Source organism: Cyprinus carpio, chromosome A2 (assembly GCF_018340385.1).
Source record: "Cyprinus carpio isolate SPL01 chromosome A2, ASM1834038v1, whole genome shotgun sequence".
In the NCBI taxonomy this organism is placed as follows: Eukaryota; Metazoa; Chordata; class Actinopteri; order Cypriniformes; family Cyprinidae; genus Cyprinus; species Cyprinus carpio.
Genome location: NC_056573.1, coordinates 12319895 through 12334630, shown reverse-complemented (window position 1 = coordinate 12334630; position 14736 = coordinate 12319895). Strand labels below are relative to the sequence as shown.

General features: G+C 38.3%; 2 protein-coding genes across 2 annotated transcripts in view; one reads left to right on the top strand and one right to left on the bottom strand.

Moving 5' to 3' along the window:
- The first annotated feature begins 109 nt into the window (after positions 1-109).
- Positions 110-6379, top strand: LOC122148131 (propionyl-CoA carboxylase beta chain, mitochondrial-like). Its single transcript, XM_042773555.1, has 15 exons — positions 110-403; positions 494-613; positions 1693-1761; positions 1858-1914; positions 2031-2144; positions 2545-2655; positions 2745-2853; positions 2923-3043; positions 3168-3249; positions 3338-3461; positions 3782-3889; positions 4015-4115; positions 4195-4293; positions 5860-5959; positions 6096-6379. The coding sequence occupies exons 1-15, from the start codon at positions 161-163 to the stop codon at positions 6215-6217; spliced, it is 1680 nt and encodes a 559-aa protein (XP_042629489.1). The 5' UTR covers positions 110-160; the 3' UTR covers positions 6218-6379.
- LOC109048307 (cohesin subunit SA-1) overlaps positions 6370-14736 on the bottom strand; it is a 37308-nt gene continuing 28941 nt past the window's right edge. The window contains exons 16-34 of the mRNA XM_042773544.1: positions 14438-14541; positions 14238-14330; positions 14062-14151; positions 13786-13989; positions 12855-12925; positions 12661-12748; positions 11820-11900; positions 11498-11590; positions 11227-11401; positions 10984-11123; positions 10724-10825; positions 10468-10616; positions 10245-10373; positions 9758-9963; positions 9459-9630; positions 9219-9332; positions 9025-9139; positions 8846-8926; positions 6370-7479 (exon numbers count right to left, since the gene is read on the bottom strand). Coding sequence (XP_042629478.1) covers positions 7456-7479; positions 8846-8926; positions 9025-9139; positions 9219-9332; positions 9459-9630; positions 9758-9963; positions 10245-10373; positions 10468-10616; positions 10724-10825; positions 10984-11123; positions 11227-11401; positions 11498-11590; positions 11820-11900; positions 12661-12748; positions 12855-12925; positions 13786-13989; positions 14062-14151; positions 14238-14330; positions 14438-14541 — 2231 coding nt within the window. The 3' untranslated portion in view covers positions 6370-7455. The remainder of the gene's footprint in view (positions 7480-8845; positions 8927-9024; positions 9140-9218; positions 9333-9458; positions 9631-9757; positions 9964-10244; positions 10374-10467; positions 10617-10723; positions 10826-10983; positions 11124-11226; positions 11402-11497; positions 11591-11819; positions 11901-12660; positions 12749-12854; positions 12926-13785; positions 13990-14061; positions 14152-14237; positions 14331-14437; positions 14542-14736) is intronic.

Below are 14736 nucleotides of genomic sequence, written 5' to 3'. Positions count from 1 at the left end.
GTTGACATTAGTACGGACTACATCTATCAAGTTCGCCTAACTACACACATCTCTGCGGTGATTGGTTCACTCACTCACGCCCTCTTCACGAACCGGGTTGTGATTGGCTGAAGACACCGACCTTTCTTCGACAGAATCCTTTGCCCTCAGTGAAGCAGTGATGGCGACCTACACGTTAATGCGAAGCAGTCTGGGACTTTTACATGGTCTGAAATGTTCTTTTAAAAGTGTAGGTCAGATTCCGTACGGCGCTGCCGCCGGGGCAGTTACCCAGGTCAAAGGTCTACAGAATGCAAGAGGCTATTCGGTCAACCATCCGTCTGTGCAGGAGAGAATCGAGAAGAAACGACAGGCAGCGCTTACAGGAGGAGGACAGCTGAGGATAGCTGCACAGCACAAAAGGGTAAGTAATGAAAACTTACTGGAGAATGAATGCAGCTGACAGAAGTGAGAGCACGACAGTCTGAGAAGAGCTCTGAACTGCTGCGCGCAGGGTAAACTGACAGCGCGCGAGAGACTGGAGCTCCTGCTGGACCCGGACTCGTTTGTGGAGTATGACATGTTTGTGGAGCATCGCTGCTCTGACTTTGGCATGGAGGCAGATCATAATAAGGTATGACACCCCAACCTCTCAGCTCAAAGAATTTACATAATGCATCATCAGAAATATTTCCATTTGCATGTCATCATGAGTTATGAAATAACAGCGTTAAGTGTCTACTCTCGAATGGGCGCAGATGCAATTTCGTCTGTTGCATTTTCTAGGTCCTTCTGTGAAAAGGCGTTTTTTTTTTTTCAGTTTGACAGAGTTTAAAAGATTTAAAAAAAAAAAAAAATTAAACATTATTTTAAGTAAATAACTTAAGTAAGGGATTCTTAACCAGGGGACCGGGCCCCACTAGGGGGCAAACTTGCAGGGGAGCCCAATAAGTCAAAAATTATTTAAATGTAACTGTATTCACGTAATAAAATATTACACTAAAATTACAATGCCACCCTAAAAACACACACATATACATACATACATACATATATGTATATATATATATATATGTATATGTGTATATGTGTATATATGTATATGTATATATGTGTGTGTATATATGGCTTATTGTTGAACATTACAGAAATACCAGAGGCACATATCAGCTTAGATGTATATGTATATTTTTAGATATTTTAAGGGGTTTAAGTGTTAATAAATAGCTGCTAATATACATTTTAAAGAAATCAATTAAATGGTGTGTATTTAGTTCTACAGCAAGGAGAAGGAAGGTTGGTAACCGCTCAAAAATGGCATCATCATTAAGTAATGGTTTCATCAAGTTACTGTATTTTGTATTTACACAACACCATTTTTAACTAAAACCAGAAAACTTGTTATGCATTTTGGTCAGTCATTCACACGACATCGGTGGTTTGGGGGCCTGAAAATGCTAACTTTTCAAAACCTTTTTTAGTCATTCTCATGGATCCATGTGGACTTGTTTTGACAACATAGTCACCTGTATGCAAAATCCTAAGGAAAACTTTACGTTTTTAGTACATTATTGTCATTTAAATGTACCCATATAGTTAAATTTTTATCTCTAACAACACACTTTAGATGTTAGCATCGCCCATCTATTAGTGTTTTTAACAAATGTAGATGAGGGACACTAATCGCAGTCATTTTGTACAATGGAACTTCAGTACCCAGGAGACAGCGTGGTGACCGGACAGGGAAGGATCAATGGCAGACTGGTGTATGTTTTCAGCCAGGTATGTATCAGCTTTTGAATATCAGTTTGCATTAACAAAATATCTTATTACTATCCCCTTTCTGCTTTCATGAGTGAAGTGCTCTTCTGTTCTCAGGACTTCACAGTGTTTGGAGGCAGTTTATCAGGAGCTCACGCTCAGAAGATCTGCAAGGTGAGGTTGGTCGCTGAGCGTTGTTGGACCCGGCTAAAGTCATTTTGTTTAAAACACGGGCATAATGCTGTCAAACGGTGAGATTTCTCACAAAACTTCTGCAACTGAATTCCTAGATCATGGACCAGGCGATGATGGTGGGAGCTCCAGTAATCGGTCTCAATGACTCCGGTGGAGCCCGCATTCAGGAAGGTGTCGAGTCCCTCGCAGGATATGCTGACATTTTCTTGGTGAGCTGAATGGTTTAACACAGCTGTACATTTGAGATATACTCTACCGAACAAAAGTTTGGTGGTGGTGGTTTTTTTATGTTTTTGAAAGATGTCTTTCCCCAAGACTGCATTTATTTGATCAAAAGTACAGTACAAACAAATTTAAGTAATTAGACTATATTTTAAAATGCAATTTATTTCTGTGATGGTAAGCTGAAAACAGTAGTGCTGCATATAGGATATATTTTTTCAGGATTCTTTGGTGAATATAAAATTCAAAAGAACAATGTTTACTTTTGTAACATTGCAAAATGTCTTTAAATGTATTAATTTCTTAAAAAACCCAAACCCCAAACCTTTGAATGGTAGTGTATGTATATAGCAGGACTAACTGTGGACAGTGTTATTTGTTCTTCAGCGGAATGTGATGTCCTCAGGTGTAGTTCCTCAGATCTCTCTCATCATGGGCCCGTGTGCAGGTGGTGCTGTGTACTCGCCTGCTCTCACAGACTTCACTTTCATGGTGAAGGTAAGAGTATAAATGCATATTAAATCAATAGCAGGTTTCTTGATCTGTGATGGCACACTCGTCTTTCATGAGATGGCTTGTGCTTGCAGGACACTTCCTATCTTTTTATCACAGGCCCAGATGTGGTAAAGTCTGTAACAAATGAGGATGTTTCCCAGGAGGAGCTGGGTGGAGCAAAAACCCACACCACTGTGTCAGGTAGGTCTGTTTATTAAGCCTGTGCTTCCATCTGAATGTGTTTTGTGACAATGTTTTGTTTTCTTTCAGGTGTTGCTCATCGGGCTTTTGAGAACGACGTTGATGCCCTTCTCAACTTGCGAGACTTTTTCAACTTTCTCCCACTGAGCAACAAAGATCCAGCTCCGGTCACTGAGTGCCATGATCCTCGGTTAGATACTGTTTTTGCAAAAAAAAAATTTTTCTTTCTATCAGTCAAATTATAGTGGCCTTTAATTATCAGTGTCTTGAGTCACATGCAGTCTGCTATTATCATGTCAATTTATTTTCCTCAGTGACCGGCTGGTTCCTGGCTTGGACACTGTCGTTCCTTTTGAAAGCACAAAAGCCTATGACATGCTGGACATTGTTCATGGTGTATGTACATCTTATGTGAACAAATGATTCAGATAGTCAGGTAAAAACTCATCACACAGTTCTTATGATTGTCATCTCACTCTTACAGATAGTAGATGAGAGAGAATTCTTTGAGATTATGCCCAACTACGCCAAAAATATTGTGGTGGGATTTGCCAGGATGAATGGACGGACTGTAGGCATAGTGGGAAACCAGCCAAAAGTGGCATCTGGTTGGTGATTTATTTTATATTATATTATTACCTATCAAAAGTTTGAGATCAGTGAGTGGTAGTGGAGTTGTTTTAATAGTTTTATTCACCAAAGGATCAAAAGTGACAAAGATTTATATATTTTTATGCAAAACATTTTAAAAGAAATGTTCTTTTGAGCTTTTTGTCAAAGCATCCCGTTTCTTCAAAAATTAACTTAATAATAAACTGTTTTAAACATTGATAATAATAAGATGTGTTTGTGAATCAGCATATTAGAATGATTTCTGAAGACTGGAGTAATGGCTAATGAAAATTCAGATCATTTTTCTTGTTTTTAGGCTGTTTGGACATAAATTCTTCTGTTAAAGGGGCTCGCTTTGTTCGTTTCTGTGACGCCTTCAACATTCCCATCATCACATTTGTGGATGTGCCTGGATTCCTGCCAGGTGTCTAGAAACTTTCTTTATCCTAACCGTAACTTTGCTGTTTTTTCTAAATCATTTTATCCTGAATTACCAGCATGTATTTCCCTTTTTAAATCAGACAGTGACAGAACGTTCTGTTTCCACAGGCACAGCTCAAGAGTACGGAGGCATCATCAGACACGGAGCCAAACTGCTCTATGCTTTTGCAGAGGCCACCGTTCCAAAAATCACTGTCATCACTAGGAAGGTAGGAGGCAGAATGATGTGTGTGTGTGGGGATGGTTCTAACTGTCTTGTGTGCTGAATAATGCATGTTCTGTCTCCAGGCTTATGGAGGTGCTTATGATGTGATGAGTTCTAAACATCTGAGAGGAGACGTCAACTATGCCTGGCCATCTGCTGAGGTCGCTGTGATGGGTGCAAAGGTAACCCTCAAGACTTTTGTGCTGAAGCCCGGGACATGGCTAATGCACTTGCATAATAAATGTGTAGTGTGAGTGAATTCTGGGGCTTTCTAAGGCATTTATGAGCTTTAAGCCAAACCCCTCCATTGAGCCGCATTTAAATCTCAGGATATTTTTTGGCCTAAAAAAATATAAATATCAAAATTGGCCCCATCCCATATAAGTAAATGTGTTCCAGCAGTCCGTAATAAAACAGTTAAGAAATTCTTGTAAGCTCAAGACTAAGTAGCAGACAGAAGTGAGTGTTCAGAGAGCTCCTGCACACCAGCGTCAGTCCGGTGCTGCTGCTGATATACACTTACACAGCAGCAATGATCACTATGCTTGGCTCTCTTTGGCGTTAATGCTGCTGTCCCTTCTACTCGTTTCATTTCTACACTGGAGGCTCATGCTTTGAGTTGTGTAACAGGTGCTGCTGACTGAGTGTGGATAGCACAGATCATATCACATATTTACTGTTTAAATTACACACTATAAATATTTCTGCTGGGTGTCTATTAGTGACACTAAAGCAACAATGATGCATACTTATTTTCCAATGTATTTGAAAGAAGCATCCTATGCTCACCAAGGCTGCATTTATTTGATAACAAATAAAATGCTAAAATAAATAAAATTGTGAAATACTGATAAAATCTAATTCATTTTAATTACATTACTGTTTAACATTACTGTTTTCTATTTTAATATTTTTAATAATATATTCTTCTTATGGCAAAGCTGAATTTTCAGCATCATTACTCCAGTTTACAGTGTCACATGATCTTTCAGAAATCATTCTAATATATATTTGTTGTTCAAGAAACATTTATCATAATCCATGTTGAAAATATTTGTTGCTTAATAATTTTGTGGACACCTGGATTTTATTTCCCCCCAGGTTTCTTTGAAAGAACATTTGAAATAAATCCTTTGTAACAAAACTTTGAAGTTTTCTTAGAAAAATCTTACTACAGGTAAAGCAGTATATCACAGTTTCCACAAAAATATTAAGCATCAAAAGCTGTTTTTAACATTCATTGTTAATAATCAGAAATGTTTCTTGAACACCAAATATTATACCATATTAAAATGATTTCTGAAGGATCATGTGACACTGAAGAGTGGAGTAATGGCTGCTTAAATTTTAGCTTTGACATCAAAGAAAAATTACATCACAAAAAATATATTTTTGAAAACAGTTATTTTAAAATATTACTGTTTTTAATCATATTTTGTAGCCTTGGTTAGAGGCTCTTTTTAAAAACGACTCTAAATCTTTGAACACCTTATAATATCCTTAAACGTTTTGATTAATCTATGGTTATTAACTACATTTTGTCTAGGATATTACAAATACAATTTTATATGCATTTCTTTGGCTTTTATCATGAATGAAATGTATTAAAAAAAAAAATATATATATATAAAATCCAGTGATCAGAGTAACTGGACAAATCATGGAAATTGATTGGTCAGAAAGTGGGAAACCCTACAAAATAGTGCTTAAATGTGCTACATAGTAATATAGAATTTCATTTTTTTAAGGGTGCTGTTCAAATCATCTTCAGAGGAAAGGAGAATCAAGCCGAGGCCGAAGCTGAATATGTGGAGAAGTTTGCCAATCCCTTCCCCGCTGCTGTCAGAGGTGCATCACCAGACACAAAATACATTCATCTTCACAGCTCTTGCTCAACACGTTTACCCCACACCGCAGTACAAGCGCGCTTGCCTCTGCTGCTATTTGTGTATTATCGCTAAATAATGATGAATGTATTTCACAGGCTTTGTGGATGACATCATTCAGCCCTCAACCACACGAAAGAGGATCTGTAGAGACCTGGAGGTGCTCGCCAGCAAGAAGCAGACCAACCCCTGGAAAAAACATGCAAACATTCCCTTGTAAATCTCTTCTCAACACTAAAATTTATAGCATTTTACAGCAGTACCTGTGGTTAGATTGAAAAGAATATCATGTTTTTCCACATGGTTCATTGTGCCTTTTGTCCTCTCATATGCATTATTTAAACTTTCTCAAATCAATAAACACTCCCACAGTTCATGATTACATGTTTAATTTTTTTCTGAAAAAGTGAGTTTTCCACAAGTTCACTGAAGAAAAGTTTTAGAACAGTTTTCCATTAAAAGGGAAAGTGGTACATCATTTCTAGGTTGTACAAAAGAAAACCATTTTATATTGAAAATGTACAATTTACAGGTACACTAGCAAAACTAACCGGGGCTCAGGGTGGGGAATAATGATGATCATGGGAAACTCATGTTATTGACAGTATAACATTTCACTTCTTGATAGCACAGGACCATAAAGCACTTAAACGGAGGCAATACTTGAACACTTGGCACAGCAGCCTCTGCTGTTTGACCCGGACAAGAGCAACTGATGGAAACCCTGCAGTATAGACATTTCACACAAATAAACCTCACCTCATTAAAACTAAATCTACTGGAAAGAAAATACTGACCATTCAAATGCTTCCGCAAGCCAAAATACACAACATGTAGTGTAATGCCCCTTCAGGACAACTGTCACAGAGAGTTTTGGCTTTCTGACAATATTAACAGCATTTTTAACACTGACCAAACGTTTCTAACCTTCCTTTGTCATTTACCAGAATTATGACTACTTAGTGTTGTTTTATATGTAAAATTAGACAGACTGAAGTTTGACCAACATGTACAACTGCTTGTTTTGGTAGGAAGAATCCATTCGTTGACCTGATAGTAAAAGCGATTTCATAATCTAGCTGTACAGGGCATATACATAGTAGGATGGATAAACACAAATATGTACATCTTGAACATATAGGACCGTATATTCTTACATGATAAATTTGTACCACAATGTAAATCCCATCCAGTGTGATTCTAATGAGCTGACAAAGAACTGGTTCGACAGAAAAAAAATAAAAAATAAATCACCATATGTGACATGATTGGACTGCATCTGTTAAAATAATCTCCGGATGAATAAAAGCTCCTCTGATGTGGCATTTGATAAAAGAGGACGGTTGAGGGTTTGCTCCAGAATCTCTGAACCTGTACACCAGTGCTTCCTTTCTTCTGTCAATGTCTCTTCAGCCCTTTAATCACTTCAAATACTCCTTTTCCATCTGTTGTGGCACCTCAGAACATGGGCATAGTGAAACCCTGGGAAAACATGACAGGGGATTATTTGTTGATAATTAGGTCTGCATGATTTGGGGGAAATATCTAATTGTGATTTAAGAAATTGCAATTTTTTTTTTAAGCTCCAAGTTTGATGTGCTTGTTTGAAGCACTACATAATTTGGCAACATTTTTTTTGTGAAATATATATTTATATAACTACAATATAATAGTAATATGAATAATAATTACTAAAATAAAACTATTAAAATAAATATAACTGAAAAAATAGTAATATACTTAATAAGTGACCTAATAATAGTACAGTACAGCTGTAAAACTGAAATCTAAATTTATGGTTGTGCTAATTTCTTGGCTTTTAGATGTTAATCTACAAAGCTTTTATTTGGCAGAAAAGTTAGAAGACCTTAAAGCTTTGCTTTTGTTGACAACAGTTAAAAATGAAATTCAAACTCATAGCGCTTGAAGTGGAGCATTTTTATACAAAACATTTTAAAATAAAATTAAAGTAAAGCATCATTTACTGCAAACCAATACACTGAAAACACTGGATCATGAGCTCGTCTGTCAAAGACCATAGTGCCACGATTCACTAAAATGTGCATTGCATATATTTACTGAAATTGCAGCCTTTGCAGTTTGATAATCACACAATAAGTCAAGATTTTGGATTTATTTCCAATAATCATGCAGGCCTACTGATTTCACAGCCCTGCATTTTTTTTAAAAAAAATTGCTGGATTGCAAAAAAAGGTCTAATATTACTTAATTTGATTGATGCAGAGTTAAAAATATCAATAAATATTTTAATCATGTACAGTTTTTCACACACACACAAAAAAATTCTAATTATACGTATTAACTTTAATTAACTAAAAAAAAAAATACTCACCCAACAAACAAACATATAACGAAAAAAAAAAATGCTACAAAAAGCACCTATTTATGGGAAAGTGTGACGTGCTAGGGCAAAACAGCCACTATTTTTGGACTCAGCACCCCAAAATTAATAAGAAACAAGTATTGGATTTCATTCAGCAAATATGATGCAGGCCAGTGTTGTTATACAATTATATAATTTGGGAAGTTGTGGCCTAGTGGTCAGAGAGTTTGACTCCTAACCCTAAGGTTGTTGGTTCGAGTCTCGGGGCCAGCAATACCACGACTGAGGTGCCCTTGAGCAAGGCACCGAACCCCCAACTGCTCCCCGGGTGCCGCAGCATAAATGGCTGCCCACTGCTCCAGGTGTGTGTTCACGGTGTGTGTGTTCACTGCTGTGTGTGTGCACTTTGGATGGGTTAAATGCAGAGCACGAATTCTGAATATAGGTCACCATACTTGGCTGTATGTCATGTCACACTTATCACTTAATGAGTTAAAGCCGTACCGACTCGTCCTCAATCATGGCTGCAGAGTCAAAGAAGTCCGGTCTCAGCTCTGCTCTCTCCCGCCTGTTCCTGGATGGAGGCTGCAGAGGATATAAGATCATGGAATTTGGAATTTCTTTCTATATATAATTACGTAAGTACTCTGAGATGCTTTTATTTGCTAGTATCATCTGATTACCAGATCAATGACCATGGTGTCCTCAAATTCCTCACTCATGTCTTCCAGCTGACCTCGCGACGACATCATGACATCCTCAAAGATGGGCTCTGCGTCGTCCTCCATGAGACCACGTCTAGATTAGAGACATCAAAGTAGCATTAACTACTGCACCTTCCTCATGTGAAACATCCCACATGTCTTTCTCCACATACACAGTCTGCCGTACTCCTCCGCTACGGGCCTTCATGTAGTTCATGGCTGTGCGTTCTTTCCTGTTCACCTCCTCCATCTTCTGTTGGCCAAGCCAGGACATCTGCATCTGAGGACTGGCCGAGAGGAAAAGCACTTAATACTACACACATAACAGCTGACATAATACAACCAGTGGTGTTACTTGCTTAAGCGTTCACAAACTTTTGGGTATGTAGTGTATTTTAAGACTGAGCACTTACTTATGAACATAGTCAGATTCAGAGCCGGGCTCAGAGTTCTGTTCAGAGAGGTGCTCAGCAGCTTGCCGAGGGTTTTCTCGGAGCACGGTGGAGGTGAGCTGGGGTGTCTGCAGGGCTCCGGGGGTCTGTAGGGTGTCGTTCCTTATCATCCAAGAGCCCTCCACACTCTCCTCTGCAGAACCACGACACCACACACAAAACAGCCCATGACTGCTTACTTTTAGGCATCTCGATCAACTGAACCAACCCACAGGCCTCGCGTCTCATATCAGTATGATTACATCTACTGGCATCCTCACCCTCGATGCGTTTCTTGTGCAGTGGTGGACGGCCCTTCTTGCTCCGTATGGATCCCCCTTTGCTGCTGCTGCTGCCGCTGGTGATGGACATGCGATCTTCATCTCCGCCCGTCAGCAGAGAGTTCCTGTAGGAGATGAGCGGCAGCCAGATGTCTTCCCGCCTCTCCATCATTTGCTCAGTCATGAACTTCTCCAGATACGAGTGCCTGAGAGAGCCAAATGAATATTCCATTAATATAATTCTCAAAAATGCAATTCTATATAATTTTTTCCTCATTAATTATATACATTAATGCAATCTTTCTGCTCATGTTCTCAGAGGGTCCATCCAATAAAAAGACATTTTCACTCAGTGGAGGATTATATGATGTTTTACAGTCCATCAGAGTATTTTTTTACAAAGGCAAAGCTCAAGCACATGAGCCTAAAAAAGACATTAAACCAAACTTTGGTAGTTAACCAAAAAGTGTTCCTCAGACTAACTTACACTGTTTTCTTGTCTTGGCGAAGAAGCTTGGAGGAAAATTCACAGAGAACCTCCAGGAAGGCCAGATTTGGAGGGGGATACTCTGGTCCTTTAGGATTCTGATACTTGAAGGCGAACTCAATGCCATCTCTGAAAACAAGAGAAATACTTGTGATAGGTAGAGTGAAGAAGAGACCCATTTGGTGCTTGATGAGTAATAATCCAAATATTAAAGAGAAGTTACTTGTGCAGTGTGGCCACAGCCTCTCTGGTCTTGATCTGGTCCAAGCCAAAGGTGAGGGCAAAGCGACGGGCCAATTCCTTAATGCCGCTCACATGAGATGAGGTCCTGTCCAAGTTAGGCCCCTGATCCTGGATCAGCTCATTAAAGAGCTGAAGAACAGAAAAAATAACAGGATTAGAAGAATCATCAAGATCTGAAATGATAATGCATGTGAATCATGCTAGAATATCCCATAAAATGAAGACTGTCATCTCACCTGCTGTAAGCTCAGGATGAGCGTCTTGGCACACAGTATCTTGTCCGTCTGTCTGGTCTTACTTAGAGTCTCCTTGATGATGTCTCCATAATCGTTGTAGTACTACACACAGTTTACAACAGTTTGATAAATATGTAAGAACTACCCTAGATTGTGTGTTGTAGATAGCAGTACAGTATACAATGTATATCCACTGCCATCTGATTAGTTTCTTTCATGACAGTAGGCATGTCAGGTAAGGTGATAACTGCTTATCTTACCTTCATGTAGTGTTTGAAGATGTCTGCAGCGGCTGGCATGTCTACTATATCATAAATGATGAGCTTGCTGAAGGCAGCTAGGAGGTTTCTCCTCTTGTGTAAGGCCTCAATCTTGTTAGCTTCATCCTCCTCATCACCCTCTGGTAACGAAAGTGAAAACACTTGAATTTCACTTCTAAACATTATTTACACACATAATTTTATTTTAAATTACAATGTCATTAATATCGTCTCTAGACTCACCCATGCTCTGATTCTCGTCATCCTGGTCTATAAACACATGGTCTAGGATGAAGTTGAGCAGCTCGTTTTGTAGGGTGCTATCTGGGTTGAAGACCAGAGGTTGCAGACCCTCTCTGGACCCTGTGGTGAGCTGGTGACTGAAGATCATCAGCAGGTCGCACAGCAGCATGAACGCCTGGAGGAAGAGATGGGAAGGTGAAACAATCGTAGCATGAATGACTACTGCACAGGCACTTCTTTCCTGAATGAAAGGATGAACGAAGGAGCTCACCTGCTCTTTAACCGGCGTGTTGACGTTTGAAAGACACTGCTGGCACACAGCTAGAAAAGACTTGACAACCCTCCGTAGTGCTAAGAGATCATCCTGATATCAAAGAAAACATTTTTGGTTTGAAGTTGCAATAATCAGTTAATGAACAGCCCTCTTATGCTTGTTCAGCCAAGTCACATTCAATACAGGATGAGATTACAAATGTAATGTGAGGGGGTTGCTGAACGGTTCTGTATCACTGCTGATTGAAAAATTTAATTGTATTGCATCAAATCAATCTGATAAATAAGAAGTTAAAACATTAAATAGATGCCTAACATACCTTGGATGGAGCTCCCTCTGTGATCTTCACAAGCTGCCACAGTATGGAGTAATGAGAACACTGAAGAGCCTGTACTGCGATCTACAAAACACAGTGAAACACACTCAGTGAGCATCAGGACATAATATGATCTACATGAAATCAATGATTCAAAAAGATATTAAAAAATGTGAAATATCAAAAAAAATTTCAAATATATCATAATAAAGTAAGTACAAAATCAAATAAAAGTTGCAAGATATTTTGTTTGTCTGGAATATTTGATTCAGACTGGTCAACCATAGCATTTTGATTTAAATATTTTTGTATAATACAAACTTTTTAAATGCTACTAAACTGTGCCAAACATTTATAAATTGTTTCATTTTCAATTCTCAACACTGTAAAACAGCAAAGAAAACATTCTTCCAGAATGTATTAAAAGAAATGTTTCTTGAGCAGCATATCAGTATATTCAAATAAATTCTTAAGAATCATGTGACACTGAGGACTGGAGTAATGGTTGATTTGCCATCACAGGAATACATTACATACACAATACATATTAAAATATATTCAATATTAAATTATATATTAAATTATATTCAAATAAAAAACAAATTATAATAAAAAATTTTTTACAGTATTTTTATATCACCAAACATCTGACCAGTAGTGTAATTCATTTAAATAATACTGCTTTTTTTATTTACACTACTGAGAACTGTCCTCAGTACTTTTATGTCTTCTTCTTAATGTAATTTCTTATTTCATTCCTTTAATTTTGGGTTGAAAAATGACCTGGACATGTTCTTGATAGGCTTCCTGAGATTCCCTCATCTCATATCTGAAACAGACGCACCTGCTCTGGCATAGAGCCCTGCTCTATTCCCGTCCTTAGCAACCTGTAGCAGTTCCCGAACAAATCCCATCTGGTCAAGTCATGAGCACTGATGGAGAGGAGAGACAGACACATTGCTTGTTCATTAGCACTCAATAACTAAAGTGGTCAGAAGTAACTTGCATTTGCAGTGATTTAACAAGACAGCAGCGTACTTGTGAAAGGCTGTGAGTTTCTTGAGAGTGGAGAGTACATTGTAGATGTCGTCGTCATCCGCCTCTTCCCCCTGTAAATGAGGCAGACATTCACAAATGTTTGATCAGCGACCCTTGCACAATTCTATGAATTCTACATAATGTTCACAAACTCTACTTCAACAGCCTCCGTTTTTAAAAGAGAGAACAATGAATGAAGCTCTGAGATGTCTAAGCACTGAAATGTTCAAGGGATAGTTCACCCAAAAACAAAAACTGTGACCATGGCTGTTAAGCCATCTATAAATGTCAATAAAAAAAGAAAAAAAGTAAAGTAAAAGCAGTCTATAGCAAGGTTTTCAATCTTTTAAATGCCACAGACCCCCAAATGGCAGCTATGTATTTTCATGTTTTTGAGAAAAATTTATTATAAATAAATATGCATAAAAATATGTATTTATTGAAATATGCACACACTATTTTATTGTACTGTTCGATGTTTTATTTATTTACTTATAATCACATATAATTTTTATTCTATTTATTATTATTATTTTTATTAATAACACATTTTCATTTTTTTCCCACATACCATTATGGGCCATACAAGAATAAACTCAAGTTGAACTCAAGCAGATTATTCCAATTTGTTAAAGAATCATTCAGTCTGATTTCTAAACTGGATTAATCAAATCAATCAAAAAAGAATTAATTCACTGATCCATTTATTAAATTCATTTAGCAAGGACTTTTTGTATGATGCTGAAACTATAAACAAGTATTAAAAATGACATGAGGCTGGTTTAATAATAACAGTTGTCATTTTGGGTTGAACCATGCCTTAATTTAAATTTTTTTTTAAAGCTGCCTTCTCTTTGTTAAAGTGCTTTCTCAATATCTCTTGTAATTGATTTGATACTGTAACAGACAATCTCTCTAAATCTGCCCTCACCGCCTGCAGCAGCTCCTCCACCGAGTGGCTGAAGCGGTCTGCTAGCTCATCGATGAGCTGACTATGGGCGATGTCCACGCGGTTCATGATGGTGTACTCCTCACTGCACAGGATGCAGTAGGTCTTACTGCAGGCCTCCAGGACCTCCGTGTCCGTGTGCTTCTCCACCACAAACTTGATCTGCTTGAGTAACGCTTCCAAGTGCTGGAACATTCAGATGCAGCCTATCAGATAAGGTTTAGCATTTAAAGAGACCCAGCTGGAGAAACTGCATACCTTCTCCATCCTCCCAGCACTGTACACATCCAGGTCAAAGTACTGCGGGATCTGTAGGAGGTTGGCTACTTTCTCTGCATCTGTCTGGTACTGTGGGCGGAAAACGGGTTTATCAGCTTATGACTGACCCGGTTATGATGTATGCAAGCTTGAAAACAGAATACTTTTCATCCTACTTTTGAGAGTAACATGGGAAGAGCCATGATGAAGTGCTCCGTTAATTTGTTTTTGTCATCAATCTGCATCTTCCTTTCCTTTGCTGTCAAAACCTGCACAACAAGACAGACTTCACTAAATACTAATGAAAAAATACATTTATAATAAAATGACAGATATTTTTAGCTATATAGTGTAGCTGGTCAAGTAAAGGTCATACCCTTTTCCCAGTCCCTCTCCCCACAGGCGGGTGGGCCTCAGCAGCCTGACGAATGGTACACACAGTCAGCTCAATCAGAGCACTCTCCTGCCTGTCCAACAACACTGAAGACAAACAGAGTCAGAGAGTAAGAGATGTGCTTATGTTGCAGATGCATACATTTAGGAGATGTAGATGTATGACACTGATTTCTCACCCAAAAACTGGTGTAACGGTACATGTATTTGCCCCGAACCGTCACGGTATGCAGTCAGACGACAAATACAGCCAGTCATAGGCAATGTGTGTAGCATTACCAA

What these genes read in the sequence shown, in the direction of transcription:
- LOC122148131 (XM_042773555.1), top strand. Translation starts at nt 161, where the DNA reads ATGGCGACCTACACGTTAATGCGAAGCAGTCTGGGACTTTTACATGGT. An exon ending in TGGAGGCAGATCATAATAAG is followed by an intron (nt 614 to 1,692) that starts GTATGACACCCC and finishes ATGGAACTTCAG; the next exon opens with TACCCAGGAGACAGCGTGGT. An exon ending in GATATGCTGACATTTTCTTG is followed by an intron (nt 2,145 to 2,544) that starts GTGAGCTGAATG and finishes TTTGTTCTTCAG; the next exon opens with CGGAATGTGATGTCCTCAGG.